The 24,978-nt window shown below is 37.6% G+C and overlaps 1 protein-coding gene across 1 annotated transcript in view; it reads right to left on the bottom strand.

The window, feature by feature from the left end:
* The window catches only part of LOC134534528 (serine/arginine repetitive matrix protein 1-like), a 55,220-nt gene extending 34,718 nt beyond the window's left edge, over nucleotides 1–20,502 (bottom strand). The window contains exons 1-2 of the mRNA XM_063373011.1: nucleotides 20,386–20,502; nucleotides 17,901–17,947 (exon numbers count right to left, since the gene is read on the bottom strand). Of these exons, the coding sequence (XP_063229081.1) occupies nucleotides 17,901–17,947; nucleotides 20,386–20,502 (164 nt within the window). The remainder of the gene's footprint in view (nucleotides 1–17,900; nucleotides 17,948–20,385) is intronic.
* Nucleotides 20,503–24,978: the final 4,476 nt, after the last annotated feature.

The following is a 24,978-nucleotide window of genomic DNA, read 5'->3' on the forward strand; positions in this document are numbered from 1 at the left end:
GTTTGCCTGAAGAATGCGCGACCCTGAGATCTGTTCCTCCACCACCGGCAATATCCTTCCCCTCCGCGCTCCGGCAGAGCGAGAGCTTGGACTTTCGCAAGGGTGGTTTAGGGGGTGGGGTACCACCCTTTGTGGCCACAACTTACCTGCGACCCTTTTTTTTTTCATAACCTAACTAAAACTAAGTGTATTTTGGAGGGGTCCGGGTTAGGGAGGGACCTAGGTGCGTCTCAGGCCGAAGCCTATACGCCTAGTCATGCTGGGATTAGCCATGCAGGGAGAGGGTCGCATGCATCATGTGCTAGGAGGGGATTGGCCAGCCATGGCAGCGATTGGCGCCATGACTAACTCCCCTCACTCTTAAATCTAGACTATAACTAGAGATAGGGTGGGCCCAGGTAAAACCTGCATAGACACAGGGAAAACCCTGGGCACATTCATGCGGGATGCAAATTGGCATGCATTACGTGTAGGAATTTACAGGAGACAGAGGATGGTCTGGATGAAGAGTTGGACAGAGTAGAAAAGAGTCTACCATGCGGGGGTTGGGCACTTGGACTCGTGGTCCGCTTTACTAATTTTCCAGTACTGTATTTAGTGACCAGGGACGCAAGCGCCCCTGGTGGTGAGTGGTTGCACTGACCACTCACTCCGCCGCCAGTCAGCACCTAAAAAAACTAAGAAACTAAGACAGAAAACAGATAAATGACTTACAAACTAGGCATTTAGTTACGAAATATGCAAACACCCAACTCATGGATGGACGTGCAGTGCTTAAGATAAAACTACAATAATAACTATAAATATTATTTTTTTATTTTTTTATTTTAATTTTTTTTTGTTTTTTAAATTACTAATTTCGAAATATATATTTTTATGACTATTACTTAGTATCTAGGACTTATTACTAATTTACAAATCTCTAATATCTACTACTATACTACTAGTTAAATATAGAGGAACTGTCGGTGTATAAAGTTACAGGTGAATTAAGTCAAGACCTATTCGCATTTTGGTATTTGTTGCAAGCTTGCAATTCAAAATCCCATGTCTTTCAGAAACACAACGGCACTGGAGGTGAAGCCTGCCAGGCGGGCCATGCCCATCGGACATAGGGAGTCAGCCCTAACAGCACAGGCAGTGAACTCCCGGGAGCCGAACCTACACCTGCGTGCTTCGGACCATTTTGAATTAGCTAATTATTCATTAATGTCTATAATTTAAGTTTCAACTCGCGGGAGACTAATTGGCCGATCGCTCAGCCAGCCACAGCACACTACGGAGGTCTGTGAGCCAAGATTGAATTTGGCATTTTATATTTTCCATGCAACTCTGGATCTTGTTCGCCCAGTGATGAAATATATGGGTTTCTGCTTATGGCACATTTATCATAGAATTTTTGCGCAGTTCGAAAATAATAATGTTTTAAAAGTTCGAGTTTGAGCTCTCTGTGCATAGCCCTTACGGGGCAATACACAGGCGCATCTGTCGCAATACGAATACTCTTATTCTGAATTCTCTGTAGCTTGATTAAGTGAGATTCCGCTGCTGTTGCCCACACCGGCGCTGCATACGTGATTATTGGTTTTATTAGTGCGTTATAAATTATTATTCCGTTTTTAACAGAGCTACCTAAACGTCTGCTCATGACGGGGTAGAGGGCCATGAGCCTAGTGAAAGCTGTTTTTCTTTTCGCCTCTATGTGATCGCGCCATAGTAGTTTCCTATCCATGTGCACGCCTAAATATTTAACAACATTTTTGTGGGGAATTTGCTCATTGAAAAGTGTTAGTCGTGGTCTATCTTCGAGTGGCGGGAGATGTTTACGCGTAAAAACTATAGCTTCTGATTTAGTAGGGTTTACCTTAATTCGCCATTTTGTGCACCACTGTTCTATTGAATTTAACGCGGTTTGCAATCTGTCTGCTGCGAGTTCTAGAATACTAGATCTGCTAAACAACACCGTATCGTCCGCATAGCAGCCAAACTGAACTGATCGGTGTGCGGGCTTAGGCATATCATGGATATAAATATTGAATAAAACCGGCCCCAAAATGCTGCCTTGTGGGACTCCTGCTTTAATTATTTTTAAATCGGACTGTGCTCCTTCTGTCGTGACTCTAAACGATCGATTTTCTAAATACGAGGCCAGTAATTTAATAAAACAATCGGGGAAGCCAGTTTTATATAATTTATAAATTAAGCCTTCATGAAGTACTCTATCAAAGGCTTTTTCTATGTCCAAAAACGCTGCGAGATTATAGCTATTCTGATTGAACGCAGTTATTATATGTTCTGTCATACGGACCAGTTGATGCGTTGTTGAATGCGCGCTGCGAAAACCAAATTGTTGCAGAATTATGCATTCGGCTACTTTTGACAATGTACTCAGCAGACTAATAGGCCTATAATTTTGGGGCAGTGTCTTATCTTTTCCGGATTTATGAAATACTATCACATTCGCTTCTTTCCACTGCAATGGAAAATACTGTAGTTTAAGTATTCCATTTATTAATTGAGCTAGGTATTCTAAAATTTCGTCGGGCAGTTTCTTAAGGACTACTGCCTGAATGCCATCGTTTCCCGGTGCCTTACGTGGTTTCATACGCCTGATAGCCTGTTTAACTTCCTGAGATTGAGTTAAGTAAGGTTTTGAAGTTAAAGGCTGATTAAGTTTAATTGTAAGGTCTCTGTATATTCCGGCATTAAATTGCGGGTCACAGGGTTCGATATTAGGTTGAAAGGCTAATTCAAGGGTATTCGCGAAGGCTTGTGCCTTGTCTGTCGGTGTAAAAGCGAACCCAGTGCGAGTTTGTAGCGGAGGTATTTTATCTATCTTATGAAGGAATCGCTTTGTCATACTCCAGGTGCTACCATCTTGCACCTGTAGCTGAGAGACTTTCGTCTCCCATTGGCTGCTCCTCCAGAGTTATTTCATCGGAAATTATTTTCTGTAATTCATTAATTCTCGCTTTAATGTCGCGCTGCCTACGTCGAGTATATTCGCGCCTTAATCTATTTTTCTGAGAAATTAAATCCCTAATATACACCGGCAGTACATCTTGCTTAAATCTAACCACCTTTTCTGGGATGCACGAGTTAATTGCAGTTTGAATTTTAACTGTAAGTTCAGTGACTGCTGATTCGATGTTATCTTTCGTTTCGAAGTTGGCAGCATCGGCTGCAGGCAAATTATCTACTAAATACGTCTGAAAGCCTCTCCAGTCGGCTTTCTTGTAGTCTTTAATTTTTCTCGGAGGACTGATGTCAGTGTCCACGTCATCGAATAGTAGATGTACTGGAAAGTGGTCAGACGACATTTCGTGAAAGACTCTGAGTTCGAATCCCGTTTGAACTCTCTTATTTAATGCAATATCTAAAATATCGGGGTTGTGCCTTAGTACTCCGCTATCGTGAGTGGGCTCTGAGGGAGCATGCACTTGATAATTTTTGTTAGACTCGTGTCTTTGCAGCAGTAGGCCATTGGCTGTATTGCTCCGACAGTTCCAGTCTTTATGCTTGGCATTAATATCGCCGACTGCTAGGAATGTGGGAGCTGAGCCATATAAGATGTCCAGCTCGTTTTTAGTTAGTGACCTGCCCGGTGGTGCATACATCGAAATAAGCACTATTTGTTGTTTATTGACTTTAAAAGTAATTGCCACAGCTTCTAATTTATTAAATTCAGGTAAATGAAATTCACTATGTTGTATACTTCTGTGGATTAGTAGGGCAACCCCTCCACTTCTGGTATCGCGGTCGCGCCTATAAATAGTGTAATTTAAGATAGTTAGACGATCTGTTGGAATTAAGTGTGTTTCGTTTATCGCCGCGATTCTAATATTATGTTTAATTAAATGATCGGTAAATTCGATTATTTTATTTCTAATTCCTCGTGCATTCCAGTAAAGGATGGTACTTAATCTACTGTCTACGGGGGTTTGTATTAATGGCAGAACCTAAATTAAGGGTGTGCGGCATTAAAGCTGGCCGCTAATGCTGTCACGAAGCCCGTGGTGGCTTTTATTTTGTCCTCTATTGACTTGGACGGATTACACCAAATAGCCATTAAAATGCACATTGGTTCCAGGACGTGTGCAAGGTTAGGGTCCTGTGCAATGGCATCCGATTGGCCTACGAGCTTCAGAAAGTCACTCGCGCCCATCGCTGGATTCTCCAAGGGTTTTAGCTGCGGTGAAGCAGTTGGCAATTCTGTTGGTGAGTCAGTCTGCACCGGGCTGGCTTGTTTGCCAGGCGCGACTTTCTTGGAATCACTGGGGGGAGGGGTGGAGTTGGGTGGCGCCTTAGTACCTGGATGATCCGTCACCTGACCTTGCACCCGGCCTTTACCGTTTTTGTGCCCCGAATGGTGTTTCTTCGGGGGCCTCTGGGGCAGGGGCTGGCCTCTAGGCCTGGGTGGGTTTGCCAAGACAGGATACTCCAGTTCATGCCTATCGCTTAACACTGAATATGGATTAGGGCTCTGCCATTGCGGGGGTGCGGGGTAGCTCGGGGCTCGCCACGGCTGCCTTGGGGGCTGGGGGCAGTAGCCTGAGGGGCCGGCTTGTTGTGGGGGCGGGCGGACTTGAGCTGCGGCAGCTGCTCGCTTGTTTTCACGCACTGCGCGTTTGGACTGCAGCTCTCTGTCTTTCCGCTCCTGTTGCGGGAGGTGACGCCAGTTCTCCCTCTTGTAGGCCATGCAGCCTCTGTAATTGGCGCAATGCGGGCCTTCACATCGCGCGCACTTTGCCTTCGTCCTGTCACCTCCCTGGGGGCAAACCTCGGTTTTGTGCCCTTGGCTGCACCATCGGCACACAGGGGAGGCTCTGCAGCCTTTTGCTGGGTGGCCAAACCTCTGACAGTTGCCACATTGGAGGGGGCCTTTGGGGTGTCGATAGTCCTCAACACGAATGCTGAGGCCTCCGAATGACTTCAGGTCGTAAATCCTTTCTGGATTTACGGCCTTCGGGAGCTCTACGACTAACTTATTTATAGGCTGCCTTGTCTGCCTGTTGTACAGAAACCAGAAGTTCTGCACTGGAAGACCCATTGCGGCGAACTCGGCCTGAATGAATTGTTTGTCGGTGCTGCTATGCACTCGACAAAACACAAACTTGTTCGGGATCTCGTCCCGTTGCAGCAGCACGGAGTGTTGCACTCCGGCCTGCTCCAGTGCACGCACTGCCCTGTGGTACTCCTCCACAGTGGCAGTGTGAATCATGAGCTGGTCATGGCCGCGACTGACGCACGAGCAGCGCTCCTGCAGTGCTGCATCCAGCACTCTTTTAATGGCCGGGTAGCTGTGTCCAGAATCCACGAATACATACAGGGGTTTCACCTGCATTTTCTTTGCCTGAGGGGCAGGGTTTGGCGGGGCAGGGCTCGAACCTGCGGATGTGTTGGCGGCCGTTTGACTGGCCGAGTTGTTTGCCCTTCTGACGGGCTGCTTGCGAAGTCGCTCGGCCTGCTGCCTGGCGATCGCGGGGTTCGTCAGTGGGGGGCGCAGTCTTTCGTCCTTTCCTCCCGTTTTTTGTTTTTTTGAGACGACTGTTGTAAAGCCGTCGTCACTAGACATTTCAGTTTCGTCGTCGCTCGGCAGGGGCACATCGATGCACTCCTGCATCACCTGCTCGTCGCTTAACTGTTCAGTCATGTCGCTAGTTACACCCTACAACGTACTAACACCCACTGACCACGCACCCGGTATTAAGCCGGGTTGTGGCTAGGCTGTAGGGTTAGCTACAACCCGGGTTGTTTTGCACGCTTACACTTCCAAGAAAAACCTGGGAATACCACCTGGCCTGTGTGCGAGTAAACAGGCTGTTCCTGGAATCTCGCAGCTCCGCTTGATGCGTCCGTCCTCGGCCAAGGCTCGAAGCGAACTCCACCTGCGACCCTAATTTTTTTTTTTTTTTTTTTTTCCTAGCCTAAGTTAATTCTAAGTGTGTAGGGGAGGGTCCAGGTTAGGGGAGGACCTAAGTGTGTCTCAGGCCGAAGCCTATACACTCTACCATGCGGGTTTTTAACCATGCAGGACAAGGGCGCGTGCATCATGTGCTTATTGGGGTTTATTGGCCAGCCATGGCTGCAATTGGCGCCATGACTGACGCCCCATTGGTCGCCTAGCTTAAAAGCTAGCTAAGTGTGGCCCAGGTAAAACCTGCATAGACACAGGGAAAACCCTGGGCCGGTTCATGCGGGGATCAATTAACATGCATTAAGCAAGCAGGTAACTACTGGACAAGAGGAAGAAGGGTCCAGGTAAGAAGAGTTGGAGGGGCTGAAAAATCAACCTTGGTGGAGTTGGGTGCTTGGGCCTTGCGGCCCGCATTTAAGTTGGGAGCTCCTGGGTTATTATTAGCCAGGGGCGCATGCGCCCCCAGGGGCGGGCGACTTCACGTCAGCCCAGCCACAGCTGCCCAGGCAGCCACAGTTAAGACAGAAGCGGGCAGACGAGCCAGTAAACCGGCTCGAACTGCTGGCTCTCGGTGCGAAAGGCAGCCTGACGTTGCGCCATCTTCATCTTCCTTCTTCAGGTCAACAGCAGTACTTTTCAAGCCAGGGTGGGGGGAGGGAACCAACCTCGCCACCCAAAATCCCCGAGACGGTTGAAGGTCGCGCCGCTCGAGGCTACTGCTGCCACACCTACAGCAGCCCCAGCTGAAGGTTCCTGATGTCTTCCTTCAGAGTTCCGATGCATTTCAATTCCGTTGCGCGCGCAGCAGTTCACAGCTCCGCAAGTTCCAGCCCGCAGTTCGTCTACACTTCGCATTTTTGCAGCACATCGAGCTCCCCTGCGGGCCTTCGCCGACGAAGCTGCTTCCTGCCACGCGCCGAGCTGCATTCAGGCTACCTTTCACCCCGACAGCCGTAATAACGACTCCGCAGGCCGGCCATTGGTCCGCGGACTGCTATTGGTTATTCACAGCCACCCCAGCGAGATTGCAACTCTCGAGCTGGGCTCCCGTATCCGCCACCCGCGGGACGCGGTCGGTAGCAGTTGGCGCTGCTAGGCCGCCCCCAGCACGCACACAAACCCCACACGAACTGCCAGCCTTCGGTATACCCAATAGGTCGCAGGGAACTCCCAGCCAACAGCCCGCGAGAGAGATGCGCACGCCCCGAGAGACGACCACCGACCCTGCGACCCTCTTTTTCTTTTTGCTTCCGACAATACACGAAGATGCACGAAGTGGTCGGTCGGGCGGATGTTGTCTTTCCCGCGTTCCAGGTATTTGCAAATATTGTAATAGGATAATATGGGAAACTCAGGCCAATTAGCATTGGCGAAGCGCGAGACACCAGACTGCAGCGCATTCTAGCGGCGTGGACTGAAGAAAGCCCCGCGTAATTCAATTTTACGTGCATATTAAAGGCAACATGTTTACACAATTAAGTGCTGTTTTTACCAAAACTAGAAATTCAAACAAATTTAAAGGCTATTATTCATACAGAACTGTTCTCAGGCTTTATTTAAAGGTATGTGTCAAAGATAGATATGTAATTATGTGCAAAATATAATCTATCAAAATAACTGAACAAGTAGTAGGTAGTATCTAATTGGTTTTCCAGCTGTTTTATTTTTAAGGAAACAAGAACTAGTTTTAGTAACGGAAGTAAATTGTATGTATGAAATTAACTTCTCACCTGAAAATGTGACTGCATTTTAAATAAAAATCCTTAATTAAACCGAAAACATACATATATATATATATATTTATTTATTTATTTATTAGGTTTAGAAGACTTAATGATAGTATGATATTGAAATTGGGAGAATTATTAGAAGGAGACAGCGGGAGGCTATAGAAGTGCATAGAAACTAAAATCATTAAAAGTTCTTATGTTGTCACCACCGAGTTAGGTTATGTTTTTTGGTCTGGGGTTATAAGTGTAGCATTGCATGTTTGTTTAAGAAAGATCTAGACATTAATAAAGAATATTAGTTTTGATAACTATTATAGTTTTGTATACATAATTGTATAGTTAAATATGAAGTGACTTTTGAGCATCAATAGTCATTGGCAAAAAATGTTGACACCCTATTTAACAAAACAGACTTATGGTATAGGATACGTGTAATTATGACAAAACCTAGCTGCAAGTGTTAACACACTGTTATTATTAACATTAAAAATGGTCTAGCAATAGATAAATTACTACCAGTAGTATATTAGCAAGAACCTTCTTAATTCCAGAGTAGTCTAAGGCATGCCACATTTTTGTTCACTATGGATGCTGTAGCGGATAAGTTTTATTCTCCATCAAAGCAGTGTTATTCTGGAACTGCTGTTTTTAATATTGTTAGGTTAGGTTGAGTTCAGTTAATTTGAAGGTGATCTCTGCATAGCTTGCCAGTATACAAGGGAAATGGCTCACTTTACAATAATTACAAAATTTTATACCGAATTATAAGCATATATTAATTTTACGGCAGTACTTTTCATGTTAGGAAATGAAAATATAAATCGATATTAGTTTCCATGCAAGAGACAAGGTGTAAGTACCCAAATGATAGACCTGTTGTTCCCACCAGACTGAAGAATGGTGAATAAAATGGGAGTGCCCCGGTAAAACCCCCAGGCAATGCAAACGTCCACCATGTTTCCAATTAGTTAAATATCTGTGCTGGGAATCAATTCCCAGTCACCTTGGGAAGCGAGTGTTATCACTCAACCATTGCATCTCCGTTGGAAGTATTTCTATTTACACACACTACATAATATAGTAAAGTTGATATACAGGAAATAAATTCTTGGTGGACATGTAAATACTAGACTTTGTCTAGTATATAAATATGTATGTCATGTTATATCAGGTTTCTTCCATTTAATATTTTGGGAATTCCTTCAATATTAGTTATGCAGACACTCATATGTAATAGCTGTACTGAAATTTTTTTTAATTTACTTACTTCCACTGGTATATATGAAATGTGCATTCCAGTTACAATATGGAACAAAATTAATTTCTTTATAATAAATAACATTTTCAATACGAAAAATACTGTGTCATCATGCAACAATTAACTTGATTCAAACTAGTTGAGCATGTTAAAGAGGGCGAGGTTAGTCAGCATTTATGTAGAACTTCATATCCATAGGAACACTAATAGCATGCAAGTTGGGATTGTAGAAATAAAAATACAACCTCCACACACAAATTTTATATATTTATTTGTGCTATAAAATTTTTTTTTTCAATTGTGGATTACTAGTCATCAAGATATATTAGGTCATAATCTCTTGTTATCAGATATTTTTTAAGATTGGTTTTACAGGATGAATACACAGTACATCAAATTGAATATCAAAAATTGAAATACAGTTGTTGTACTTTAATGAAACACATTTCAATATAACAGAATTATACCAAACCTTTTCATAATTACATACTTTCAAAATGCAGAAGTAACTACATAACATAATCCTTTAAGTGCATTATTCATAATATTTGTAATATCTGCTTCTAGAAATATTACAGAATACACTTGATAGTTTAAAAATTTAATTCTTACAAATTTTTTTTAGCTGTAACTTAAAATTCGACGTACCTACAGCAACCAAACAATTTTACCGGCAGGTGTGACACAAAATTAAAAAATTTTCTTCACAATGATATAAAGAATCAACACATTTCAGATGTATGTATTAGCATTCTTCTTGGCTGGTTTCAATTTTATGTAATTCGACACATTTCTAGCTTCATTCATTCAACCACTATATGAATTGGATACTTCATCTTAAGGTTGCAACATAAACATAAACTTTAATGTCATTAAACTCGTTAAGTATAATAGAAATTGTCAACACATTACAATATAAGTACATGAAACATTTATATATACAAATAAAATATTACATTATTATAACTTAGAAAAACATAAGGTCACTAAAATTTTAATTGTTACATTCTTCCAATGAATACAATGCATAAGTTTTAAACCACAGTACCAAAGATCATCTTAACTTATTAAAAGATACTTAACTGTAACCTGTTACAACAATTTTACACCTATGTTATTTAAATTCATCTGAGTCTTGGATAATAGTCTGCAATTAACATAAATTAAATCTCTTATTTCTAGTATTGTGATCATGCACACTTTTTCTTAAGATATGTCGCTAAATTACTTTTAAAAAACAATATACAAGGTAACGACATGAGTATCTTAAGATTTATGAAATGCTCTCTACATCATTCTGTCAGAAATTCCTACCATACTTTTGATTACTTTTTACTGCCATAGAAAAAGCCATACGCTCCAGCTGAATTACTCCATACTCTAATTCCATAAAGGAGATGAGTATGAAATGAAGCGTAGTAGGAATTAATTACTAGTTGTTGATTTGTATAATATTTTAATTTTCTTAGTAAATAGGTTACCTTCGAAAGACGTTTGTTAGGACATTTGTGTAAGAATTCCAATTTAAATTACTCTCAAGATAAATACCAAAAAAATTTACAGTATTTAATTGTTAAGTTTTTAAAGAAAAAAAAATATTGTTTTATCATGTTTAACAACTAACTTATTTATCTTAACTCAGTAATGAAACTTATCAGAAGCTTGTAAAATTGTGAGATGTAAAAAAATATGGATATTTATCATTATTTATAAAGGTAGTGTAAACAACATATAAAATACATTTCCCATTTTGTACATAATCAGGTAAGTCATTAAAGAAGATTAAAAAAACAATGGTCCAAGGACTAATCCTTGTGGTACTCTATCTTTTTAAGGCCCAATATGCCTAATGTTTTATCTTTTATTTTGAAGATTTGCATCCATTTAAATAAGAAGATAATAACATTAATTCCATGTTCCATCCTATAGAATTTAAAGATATCTTTAAACAACTTGGATAATCTCCTTCCTGAAACAACCAATTAATTAAGAAAGTGACAGGAACTAGTCATACATCATGCAATTGCCTAATAATTTAATTAGAACCATAATAATCCTCAGAACGAGAATTACTTAAACTAAAGAAAACATTGTTTACATCACTTACTGTTATTTCAATACATTTAAAAATTGATGTACCATTTTTTTGTTTGTGACTTAACAGTTGTAAAACATTATCCAAATCAACACCATGATCATTGGGGCCTAGCATTTTCACAAACATTTGCAAAGCATTTAACTGATATAGGTGTATCTTTATTTTTGTTTTAATTTTTTATCTCGGCATTGATCGCTCTCCAAGCAGACATATATTTATTATTAAAATTATCCATATGAAGATAGTCATTGTAAAAATACAAAATGTCTTGTTAACATCATTTACTATATCAATAGAAAACATAAAAAAAAAACAATTTCACAGTTGAAAAATATTGTAAATGTATACACAAGTCTAAATTATTTGTAAAAGTGCATTATTCTGAAATAAATATATATATATTTGCATGAAACTACAGTAAGTGTCTTAACTATATATACGTTGTAATTTTTGCAGCCAAACACCGCACAAATATTTCCGGCCATTCTGAATTACTGTTCACATAATAATGAGTTCATTTATTCGCAAATAGAACCATAATCTTATCACACCAAACACACTTCAATGCCTTTTACCGCCGTTTCCAAAGCGTAGGTTCAGTCCACGCCGCCAGGTTCGCTGAAAAACATGTCTCGCATTTCTTTTGTCTGTTTCCCATATTATCCTATTACAATATTTGGTATTTGTTTTATTGTTTTAGCTTCGTCGGCGCGGGAGCGGACCCTGTTTAGCTCGAGACGACAAAGCACCACCGAGTTTCATTCTATACAAAGTACAAGCATTGAATATATAAGTTATATATATTCAATGGTACAAGTTTGTCCCATTATCCTGATCAGAATCCTCAGGATTAGAGATTTTTTATACACGGTAGTGTCTTGCATCATGTACTCGTATGAAATAAAGTTTCCAGAGGGAGCTTAATAAATTATCTTTTAAAATTAAAAACCACACATTAATGATAAATTGATCTAAAAAGTAAAAATAAATAATAGTTTAAAAAACTAAAAAAACACGCTTTAATAGAAAACCAAACTAAAAAGTAAAAAATAAATAATATTTTGAAAACTAAAAAAAAAACACGCTTTGATAGAAAACCAGACTAAAAATTAAAAAATAAATAGTTAAAAAACTAAAAAAACAAGCTTTAATAGAAAACCAAACTAAAAGGTAGAAAATAATTTTCAATAAATTTAATTTATGAATAGTGTGATAAACAAAAAAAAATTATTGTAAAAAACGTGGGGTGCTTGATGTCAATTGTTATATTTTATTGACAAGAGTATAGAGTCATTATGGAAATATCTTAAAAAGCACCCCACGCATTTTTACAATTAAATAATGTTTTTGGTTAGTCACACTATTATTAATTTAAATTTATTAAAAATTATTTTATACTTTTTATTTTAGTTTGGTTTTCTATTTAAGCGTGTATTTGTAGTTTTTTAAACTATTTATTTGTACTTTTTAGTCTGTTTTTTCTATCAAAGCGTGTTTTTTAATTTCTTAAATTATTATTTATTTTAACAGAAGTACCATAGTAAAAACTAAGGTAATTACATAAATTAGATAATTTACACTTATCTATGACGGTATTATTAGCTACTTAAAAAATGTATAAAATTACACATATAGATTTTTGCGAATTTACAAATAAATTATAGCCAAATATTTAAAAAAAATTATTTTCACTCGACAATTCGACAAGATATGTGATACTGGTAGAGCAAACACAAATTACTTGTAAAATTTATTATAAATGATGTGTATTTTTACCATAAAATTCTTGCCAGCTAGTTTCGATTTTTTTTTTAAAAAGTATAAAACATTTTTTACTGTATGTAATGTTTTACAGTGTAGGCTGTTCACGGTAAGTTTAGGTCTTTTGAAATCAACATATGAAAATTGACCATACCGGACTCTATATATGTCCCTGAAATTAAACGTACTCGCTGACTGTTATAAACTGCCTTGTATTCGTATTGACGAGAGGAAACTAGTTGCACTGTGTTGTGCATACTTTGGTAGACACACACAATTTAGAATTCAAGAAATTCCTTACAAAAGTTGTATATTTGAACAGCCTCTCATAGTCCTTACCACTTTATTTTCCATTGTACACTTGCCTTAGGATCTAAATATTATTTTACTGGAACTAAGCCGTTTTACGCATAGGAAAAAAACTATTCCGGTTTCAGTTAAGTTAAACTGTCCTTAAACTTGTGAAGTATATGAAGATTTACAAATTGTACCAGCGTACTATTTAATTTTTTTTTTTTTTTTAGGTATTTAATAGCAACCATATAAATAAACTATTTTCTATTGCACTTCGCAGTACGCATTTACCATTGCCCGTTTATAGTGACCTTTGTTTTTTTCCAGAAACATCAATGATGTTAATACGAGTGCATAGAAAAGTGCATATTCCTTTAAAGGTAGACGTATTGTTGATATCGGCTTCCTTTTCCAACTGTTAAAAGACTTAGATGATCACATTCCCTATCATTGTTCATTGAAAAATATGATTCCCATTTCTGAGAAAAGAGAAGGCCTGAATTCGGGAAGAGTACTGAAATGCCAAATGTGCGATTTGAAATCCACCGTTTGGACGATTATAAAACGGAGCTCTACATCCATGGATGTAAACACTGCTGCTATGTCAGCATCAATAAGTACTGACGGAGGACAGTCTCAGCTAGAAGAAATGAATATCCCATGAATGGCACCTAACACATTTAAAAATTATCATGACAATTTGGAGGAACATTGGGCGATGGCTGCGCAAGCTGAAATGAAAACAGCTGTGAAGGAAGAAATTGAAGAGGCCAAGAAACATGGTCACATAGAACATGATGGCATTCCATTACTCACAGTTGTAGCTGTTGCTGCCGGGGGAAGAGATCTTACAGAAACAACTATAGTTCACTTTCTGGTGTAGTAAGTACAAAATCTGTACGATTTTATTTCTTTATATTTGTGTTTGTGTGTGTGTGTGTGTATATATATATGTAGATGTGCATATATATATATATAATATATAAAATTCTCGTGTCACAGTGTTAGTTACAATACTCCTCCGAAACGGCTTAACCGATTTTTATTAAATTTTGTATGCATATTCAGTAGGTCTGAGAATCGGCTACTATCTATTTTTCATACCCCTAAGTGATAATAGTTGTCAACCCCTAACATTTTTTTTTAATTTTTTGGACAATTTTTAATTTTTTTATAATGTGCCATAAAAAATACATACAACCATAAATTTTCACACTTCCATCACCTACCACTAATTTTTAATAGAATTTTATATTTTTCAACCCCGGTCGATAGCTGATCAATTAACACTGGATCAACCTTCCCCGCCAGGGGTCTACCCGTGTCACTTCTCACCCCGTAAACAGCACGGAGTAGGGATGAGACCGAAGCCGGTCTCCTGTTTCTCTCACACAATAAGCCTTCTCTCACTCCCTCAACAATTTTCGGCCATTATTAATGTTTATGCATCAAGCGTAGTAGTAACGTTTACAATTATAATTTTACTATCTCAGTGTAACTCTCATATTAATTTATTCTCAAGTAAAATTATTATTAATTTGATTGACTGTAATTATTTATTCCTATTTTATTAATAATTAATCAAATTATTAATTTTGAGTGTATTTCGCACCATTAGTTAATTAAGTGATTTACATAACCTCAAAAGTACTGAACACGTGTCACGAGCTCCCGCCAACAACGGCTTTTGTGTTGTAAGTATAAATTATTCTTATACACTTATTATAAAAAAAAATTTTTATTTATATCGAAAATATATTGTTGGAAATGGTCAAAAAAAATTATGTGAAAGTTAGATTTTTATTATGATTGGGTAAATTTTTTTTTATTCATTGTAATTTCCACATGTTTTCTTTTTCACCATTTCTAACAATATATTTTCGATATAATTAAGAAAAGTAACATTTTTCCCTTTCGTAAAACAGTCTAATATTTACATGTATATGTATATCTATGTGTGTACAATCAAAGATTAAATTATTACTATAATGTTTTTCTTCATTAAGTAATTCAATTAGTTTTATTTATGTGTGTTTTGTACAGTGAACAATGCCAACAAAACAACGCAAATGGGCTAATTTGAGCCGTGATACAAGTAGATCTAGAAGCATGCGAAATAGACGAGATAAAAGAACCGAAGAAGAAATCCAGCAACAAAATACTGATGCGCGTGTGAGCATGGCGCAATTGCGTCAAGAACTATCAGAAGATACTCGAGCTGAACGCAATGAATAAAGAAGATTAGAACAACGACAATCACGCCGTTTCACAGTTAATAGACGCAGAACAAATGACCAACAACGCCAACAGGTACATCGAGCATTTACATCTGATTCATTCCTGCGTCCAGCATTCCAGTATGAGCCCGATATTGAATATTATGCTCATTCAAAAGCGGTAATTGGTTCTATGGACAAGGAATGCCCGCATTGTCATGCTCTGAAATTCAAAAATGAGCCAGCCGGGATGTGTTGCGCGTCAGGAAAGGTGCAACTACCTGAAATTGAAACACACCATTGAACGGTTTACTTATCGGCACGGATCCAGATTCTAACGTGTTCCTGAAGTCAGTTCAAACATTCAGTTTATGCTTTCAAATGACATCGTTTGGAGCAATAGAAATAGTTCGAAATACTAATGCAAATGGTCAACAATACAATTTTACATTCAAAATCAGAGGCCAAGTATCATAAAATGGGCTCATTGCTGCCAATGCCATTGATTGTTATTTTTACTATCGTATTTCATTAATGATATATATAATTTTAAATAATAAATTAAAATAAATTATAAAAATTAATTTTTGGTGTTTTGTTTATTTTTATATTCCCTCATCGTTCACATCGCTCTTTACACACCTACAATAAGTAATTTTTTTTCTACACTAGAAATTCCCTAGAAATAATTTCTATGGCAAAACAACGTTTGCCGGGTCAGATAGTGTGTGTGTGTGTGTGTGTATATATATATATATATATATATATATATATATATATATATATTAGAATCGAATTTGTACTCCCGCTTTATTTACTTCATGAAATACAGAACATTTTCATGCTCCCTTGTTTACAGCATGACATTTAAGCGGATGAGTTTAGAATATGGTTCTTTGACATTTTACACATAATCGGACAACTTTTTTCATTTGGAGACTAACTTACATTGATGTTTACATTCTTTTATTGTAAATTACTGTCTTAAAACTGATTATACAGAAAACTGAAAACGTTCCCATACATCTATTCAAGAGGACTGGGGACGTAGTTTTTTTTAGTGAGACTCAGCTTGTATGCGTATGTGCGTATCTCAGGAAGTAAACGGTGTGGGATTATGGTATTTTAAAATAAAATTTAAACATTTATTATCTAAGGATGATCCTTTAGTTTTTATCCTATTTAGTATATGAAAAGAAAACAAAATTGTGAAAATTGTCAAAAAGATAATATTTAAATCTTGCCTGCGTAGTTTACTTCAAGTATTTTTAATGGCCGAATTTGACTTGTTATGAAAATTACATGACAACGGTACAGTGTTTTCAAGAAATGCAGTGTGTTTATGTGTCGATTTGCTGTTTGGCACTGGTAAAAGTAAACCTCGCACTTACAGATTGTAATGTCTGTAGTAGGAATGCAGCGCAAGGCTAGCCAAACAAGATCTTATAAACACCATAATTACTGAAAATAAGATTAATTTTATCTTTTTTTAATTTTTTATTATTATTTCCCAATTTGTTATTGGAAAACTATTTATACTGATACGCTTATCCATAGCGCTGAGATATAAAAACAAACCAGCTATAAAACCAGGGCAAAATCCTGTGTTACTAGGTCTATACAAACTAATATCAAAGCAGATGGCACGCAGACGACACCTTCTGACTGGCGCGGTGTGTTACCGATAGTGGCCGTGACAAATTACATGTCTGAAATGCGAGGCTTCTGAGCCTAGGCCAGACGGAAGGATTTTCCCTCCCGGTCGCCTGTGAGATAACAACTTACAGGAAGGACGAGGGGGAGGGGTGCAGTCCGTAAATACCGGTTCCATGCGTAGAAGGGGGGAAGGGTGACCAAGGGGCGAATGAAAACCTACCTCCCTCGCTGATCTAGAGAGGGGGTAAGGCATTGTGTTGTGAATTCTGCTCATCTTTCCACCCCTCAACGGCCTGAGTGCCGCAAGGACAATTGAGGGACATGGGGATATAAAGTATATATTCATCTTCAGAAAATTAATTTCTTGCCTAAGTGTTTGCCATTAACTTATAAACTAATTATTTTTTTTTTCACTTTTTCTTGAGTTATAACATAATTCTCTAATAGCGCATGCAATTTTCTGAAAGATTTCTGTAATGTTGCAGTAACATATCAGTGTTTCAATTAAAAAATGACTTTTAGTAATTCGTGCTTTTTTTTTTTAGGTTTACGAAAAAAAACGATTTAAAGGAAACCAAGTTAAAAATTAATGTTCAAAAAACTTTAATTATTACGGAATGCCAATATAATTTTGCTATGTACTTGATAACGGACATAATAATAATAATAATAATAATAATAATAATAATAATAATAATAATAATAATAATAATAATAATAATAATAATAATAATGTAAGAAAATAAAATAAACAAAAAAATTAAGCTCATCATTGCATTAGAAAAATATTTGACACGACCGAAATCTAATCCATCAACGGCGGATAACACAGTTTTTTTTTTAAATTGTAATGAAGGAATTTTTAAGAGACAATGCTTTCATTCACCGAAAATGAAATTTTTCAAATGTTCCCTGTCCTGCTCTTGTTTTCCACATTCATCGTGGCGTACACGGTTCGTTTGGCACTCGCCTGTCGCGCGCCTGCATGCGGCTGGCATCTGGTGGTCGCGACGCGAACTACGGCGCCGCTCCAAATGCGAACCACACCGGAGCACGCACTAGGGCGGGTTCTTCGGAGGTGAAACAAAATAGCAGCGATAAACCGTTACTGTCAGCCTATCTCACGTTCGCGTATTTTCTCTACTTGCTTACAGTTATTTCGTGTTAGGCAAGAGCACAAGGAGCGCAACACGCAACAAACGCAAGAAAAATACGGCAGTTTATAAAACACCACGTCGCTTGGCACTGAAAATTCCCTACAATTTTAAATTGTAAAACAGTTGAAAAAATTATCTTCAACAGGCTTATTTCCACCAAAAACCTGTGTATTTATTTTTAATAATCTGATTTAAAAGCTAAATTTGCTTTCAATGTGAGATGGTTTTCTAAAAAAAAGACTCTATTCATTAAATAATAAGAAACCCGAAGATTTCTATGCGTCTGCGTCTTTAAAAGTTTTCGTAACACCTCTCTTCAAACATAGAAAGCGAAATCGCAAGCTGAAACGCAAAGAGATAAAAGTTGTCTGATGCTTGTGTTACGTTTTTGCGCCTTGCATAATTTATAAACCAGTATTTGAAAACTTAGATGTTTAAATTTTGGCTTCTTGCGTTTATTGAGTTTATTGCGTACTTTATAAACCCGGCCTTATAAGTAACATGTTCGAAATAAACGGTTGTGTTTCTTAGTCTCTAAATTTACTTTGCAACGGCAATACTTAGCTGCAATTTAATTTCAAACACTTTTATTCTGAATATTTCCAAGGGAGATATCTCACCTAAGAAAATACATAACCTTCAAAACAAATCAGCATTTTTTATGTCATAATATTAAAGAATCATGTCAACTGAGTATACATACGTTAAAATAGCAAGTTGCAATCAGTAGTTAAAATACAGGTTATGTATACTACTCGTTCCCAGGTTCTTACGTTCAGCTTTAAATACTTTTGAAGGTATGAGTTTTTACTAAAACAATCTTGCCACTGGTTAACCTTCTTTGTAGTGAAATTTCAAAAAATTTAGAAGACAAAAGCTAGTTTCTTTCTAAGATGTTAAGTATTATATTAATGTATTCTTTAATGCGGATTTTGTAATCTAAGAAATATCACTTGTATTTAATAAAAAAATATATCCAACCACCTTTCACTCCTTAAGCGGTATATTTTTGAAAAATAACTGGAAACATTTATAGTAATTTTGTATGAATATTATTTAAGTAAAATTTCTTACCTCCAGTTTTAGTAGTATCAGAGGTATAAAGGTTTATTTAATAAACAAATATTAACCCTTTTTTCCCATTTCGGGAAATCCTTGAAATTATTTTTTGTATGTTTATAGTCATACTCTATTTATAATCACCAGCTTTATTTGATTTGAAGTTATGATAAAATAAAAACTTATTGTAGGCGTAAGCCAACAGCTTAGCAAAATAATTTTACCAAAAAACAAACAGATAAAAACTGTAAAACATTTATTAGAATCATAGATTAGTAAATGGCATTTACCTGTAATATTATTTTTACATTAATATATGCATTGTACAGATATTTTATAATGAACAATTTAATTTTTGTACAAATAATAACTATATCAAATTTAATGAAACAACAGCAAAACGATAATGTACATCAGATTTTATGAAAGGAGTTATTTTCTCCTCGAGGAATCGGAATATTGATTATTTCTCTTGTTTTTCTCCACCGCTAGTACAAGCACGTGTTTACACAGTTCTGTTTACAAATAAGCCAGAGGAAGTAGCAGCCAAAAATTTGCTAAGGGGGGAGATAGAGGTACCGAAAGATGCCATATCAGTTAGAACAGTGTAATTACTTTGGAAAGTTTAAAGTTGACAATATAGTTACGTTTGTAGTCATTCCCATAAATGAATTTAATACTATATGCCAATTACATCAAAGTGAAAAATAATTGTAGCAGGCAGTCACTATTTACCTAAGGCACTCCATTTAATTACGAGCTATGCTTTAACAAAACCAATTATTTAATATTAAAGGATAACAAGTTTTATGGCCTAAAAACGTTTTAATCTGTCTCTCCTCTTCAATGCACAGTGGTATGTCTACCTAATGGTGGTAAGAAGTATAGGGGTTGGTTTGTACAATCTTTGCCGTATTAATACTTAAAGTCAAAAGAGAGTGACACCACCTCCCCTCCCACACCCCTACTTATCAATCAGCAATCTTGGTTATAATGTAGTTTAACTCTAATTTTTTGCAGATGTCTTGGCATTATGTTTGTTTAGCAATATTCTCTTCGTGATGGCATCTTAACGATTCTTCCTAGCGAGTTATTTTCAATCTATCAAACAAATTTAAAAAGCTAAAATTAAATTGTTTTGTGCTATCCAATTGCTAACCAGTTGACTTCAACTTCAGAACAGACACTCACCCAGACCAGTGCCTCCGTGGTCTACCTCGACGTTACAATATGGCGCACGCGGACAAAGAGCAAGGGCATGAAGAATGCGCTGGTGTCGCTCGGGGTCGCCCACTTGTAATCACGGAGCGTCCAGTCCAGGGGTTCGGCGGGGATGCGGGGGCTGATTCGATGCATAATGTATGCCGCCATGCATGCCGGCTCCGTCGCCCCTCCAGTGGTCATTCCGTTAATTAGAGCGCGTCCCAAACCACCCGGGCTGGAAGGCTTGCGTCGCGTTCGGCAGTCGTGCGTCCGTTCCTGTCCCGCCGCTGCATACCGGCCAGACACGCCTTGTTGTTTGGAAACCTATCTGAACCGTTTCGATGCGTAAACATCTTATCTCTCGGTATACGGAATTTCTTGAATGGAACTGAAGTCGCAATGCTACCATCTGTGGCGAGTGGCGTGAAACAAAGTTCACAATGTCAACGGAAATCTTTGAAGTATTAACGTTTAAATCAATTTTGAAAAGTTGGCCAGTAATTCAATAAAAATTTCCTGTGCAAATCTGGATCAAAATCCGGGGAACTAGTATTTTATCAAGTTTTTGATGTGACAACGTCTAATAAATCGATGAACGCCGGCTGCACGCACGAAAAAGTGTCCCGTTACGCTGTGTCCCGTTACGCTCATTGTACGCTTGCGCCGCATCTATCTCTCTTCCACTCGATTGGAACAACCATCGATTTGACTTTTTCGAGGCACATTAAACTTAAAACACTCCCATTCGTTTCCTACTTTTCCTATCATCGTCGTATCCTTAACAGAATAACACAGATTGGAAGAAGTTAAATAGCAAACATGTATAAAAGTTATAGTTAAAATAATCTCTTCGTTAAATTAATAAACATAATTGAATTAATGAGTGCAAGTAAAAGTAAATTCATCAATTAAATTGTAGATTTCATTTCACTCATTCTTTGTATCCATACAAAATGGTGATAATTCAATAGAAATGATTCAATTTTATTCATAAAAGTATGCAATCATTTCATCAATGTTTTGTTATGACGTCACGTTAAAATATCGTCCGTAAACCGACTTTACAGACAACCTTTTTTTTTATTGGAGCCGTATCATTTTATAGTTAAAAATTTCGGTCTGCAAATGGAATGATTCGATAGTCGACGTGGCTGCTCCGACAACAGAATTCTAGTGGCGTGTGCGTAAACTACGTGTGATTCGCGTCGATAAATTTAGCTGAAAACACAAATTTCCTATATTTATCGCGCTCGGCATTATTTTCAACAATTATACGTTAAATTTTGTTTTCGAGTTTCGTATTATAAGTGTATTTGCAACATGAGAACACGTTAATTTTATTGCAGCCTAGGATAGACGGTACACATCACTGGTGAGTACTGAAATACTAGCCGAACTTTTTTTTTTGTATTTGCTGGTGTACACCGTATGCCATGGACAAAACTCAAGAACGGTCAAAGAGATGAGAACTCAAGCAGAGAGCAAAGAAGCCAAAATCAGTCGATGTCAACAGTTAAATTCATATACATTCCAGAGAATATATCACAGCACAGATGAACACAGTCGGCTGAAAACGACGACACAGTTGCTACAACATTAAATACGGACAAAAATGACCTTGGACAATACAGAGACAAGACAGACGAACCCGACGATAATATTTATCAGATAATCTGAACAACACAACGACAACACAGAGACGCACAGGCGACCCCAGCGATGAGACCAGACAGACATTCTGGACATCACAACTATGAGAGCACGGATGAACACAGTACGCTTCTAAAGACAAAACACTTGTACGAGACTACAAAGATGTTCAGAACAACAAAACTACATCACAGACGGAAACTTTTGACATCGGATGATTTTGGCTTGTTTTCTGTGTGTTTGTGTATTCATCTCTTTGGCCGTTCTTTATTTTTTTCTCTGTAACATAAATTGTAATCATGCAATTGCATATGTCCCAAAAAATTATGTTTAGTTCACTCTTCACTTTTGCAAGAATGATTCAAATATCATGAGGTCACGGGTAGTTTTATGCGCGGACAAAAAAAAACACTTAAGCTAGTTTTCAGTACTCGCCAGAAATGTATAACATCTAACCTCGGTAACTAACAAAATAATGTGTTCCTATGTTGCAAATAAACTTATAATATGGAACTCGGAAACGAATCTTTTCAAATAATGCCTAGCGTGATTAATATACAATACGGAAATTTTGTTTTTAACTACATTTCTTGACGCGAATCACACTTAGTTTCCGCAGCCGCCACTAAAGTTATTTACCGTAGCAGCTACGTCAACTACCGAATCTTTCGATTTGCAGAGCAAAATACTAAACTATACAATAAAACTGCCCCAATAAAAGCGATAAAGTCTTAACAATTATTAAACCCCGATTTTTGACACTTTCGACAATGAATTTTATTAAAATACTGTTTATCTTGTTAAATTCTTTAAACACTTAATATTATAATGATTTCCTTTGGCTTTGTGAACTTTGGTTTGTGCAATCCGCCACAGATGGCAGTACCGTGTTCACACGTTTCCGTACCATGCGACTTCTGTTCCATTCACGAAATTACTTCTAATAAATGCCGTCCACCGAGAACTAAGATGTTACACATCAATAAACCAATATAAAGATACCGTAATTCATATCGTCAAACCATTTGCAATCTAACCACGAGGTCAAATGTTGTAGCAAACAATGAACAAAATAGATTGACTTGTTTGTGTACAAGTGTGTAGAATTTAACCTGTCACCAGAAAAAAAGGGAAGTGAATTTTGCATTTCTCGGGCCATTTCTCCCAAACAAATATTTGTTTTGTGTCATGTAAACCCATCATTTTTGTGATTCTTAAAGAAAATTTTAAACTTATTTAATTTATTCCTGTCATATTTCAAACTCATTCTCAAATCGTTCTTTAAAAAAAGGCAAGTCAATGTTCATATATAAACAGCAATATCGTGTTAGTGTAGGTCAAAAGGTAATAAGTAATTTGTAATTATTGAGGGTTCGCTTCATATGTTTAACACATAAAAAACTCTCCTAAACTGTTAATATTATACATTTTAAAATATTTTTAAGAAGTTCTATTTTAAATGTACGTGCTATTTTATTAAAAGCATCTCTCAGATGCCTTAAAAAGCAAATAAAAATAATGTTGTAACCTATACTTTTAATTTAAATATTCATAATATTTTAAGCTTGGATAACTTCAGTTTATTCATAGTATTCATATTGATAGCTGCCTCTCATTTATAGGTTCAAAACAAGTAATTAGCGTGCACATATTTTTGTTGTAAAGTTAACGCCAACATTGCGAATTTCGTGAAATTTATTGGATGCGAAACACTAAAAAAAAGCAAGAAACACAAAAATTTTTACATAAAAAATTGATCATCTTTTTAAACGTAATCTGCCAATTCCAGCATACACATCCTCGTGACGCAGTGGTACGAAGTGTCCACGAACTCCCGCGAATAGGGTTTCCGGGTTCAAATCTCAGATAAAGGCACGGACGTGTGTCGCATTTGTGACTACAGTGCAAAAAAATTAGGTTCATTTATTCTTGTAAACATCACCGCCCCGAACACCCACCCTTCTATGTTCAAACTACGCAAAGCCACTGCTGTCCTCCGCTACTCGTTCGCTGATTGGACGGAAGAAAAAAAAAGGGGCTGGATTGGTGCGTCCTCTGTAAGTGACTTCGAAACAGCGTGCGAACGAGAAAAGCGTGTGGAACAGGAGTCGAGGGGGAAAAATGAGGACGCAGGGAGCTGAAGTAATAGTAATCTGAGAGATAAGGAAAGTAATAGAAGGACCTGGGAGCAGAAGGAACGTGTGAATGTTATCTCTCTCTCTTCTCCGCCACCCTCTTCCTTGTTTCCTAGATACAGCTTTTTTTTCATGACCGTCTGTGTGTGCTGGTCATCCCTAGTCTTTCATTCTCCAAGCGCCGGACGCAGTGGGGGTCCAGTGTTTCCGAGACTTTACTTCCGGTGATAAACTACTAATTGAGACCGGCGGACGATGCGTTGGAGGGAGGGCGGGGGTGAACAGGGGTGCGCAACCTGGGGACCGCGGCTCTAACTCTCGTGTGTGTGTGTGAGAGAGAGAGAGAGAGAGAACAGCTGGACCCTTAGGCTTTGCGTGGCCCTCATATCTTTGAGAGGGTACTTACCGCGATGGCTGAGGGAGTAGGGATATGTTATAAACCTATCTAGGGAAATTAAAACAAAAAATCTTTGAAAAGATACTTTAAAGCCAACCTGGAATTGAAATTTAGATTATTGTTTTGTTTTTTTTAATTTATCCTACGAAATTTTGATTTTATTTTGCTGAGAAAAGTTACTCTGGTTGATTTCGTCATCGCGTCATTACAGATTTTGAAATTTTTTTCTAAAAACTCATTGAAAACGTAAGGGTATTGACCAGAACTTGAAATAACATGCCAATAACAATATAATTATTAATTTTCCCAATTAATATTTTTCACAAAAAACTGGGGAGAAAAAAAGAAAAAAAATGAAAATCGCTGGCGCGGGGCCCTGGAGCCGCCCCTAAGAGAGAGAGAGAGAGAGAGAGAGAGAGAGAGAGAGAGAGAGAGAGAGAGCGAGGA

This window comes from Bacillus rossius, chromosome 7 (assembly GCF_032445375.1).
Source record: "Bacillus rossius redtenbacheri isolate Brsri chromosome 7, Brsri_v3, whole genome shotgun sequence".
Lineage (NCBI taxonomy): Eukaryota > Metazoa > Arthropoda > Insecta > Phasmatodea > Bacillidae > Bacillus > Bacillus rossius.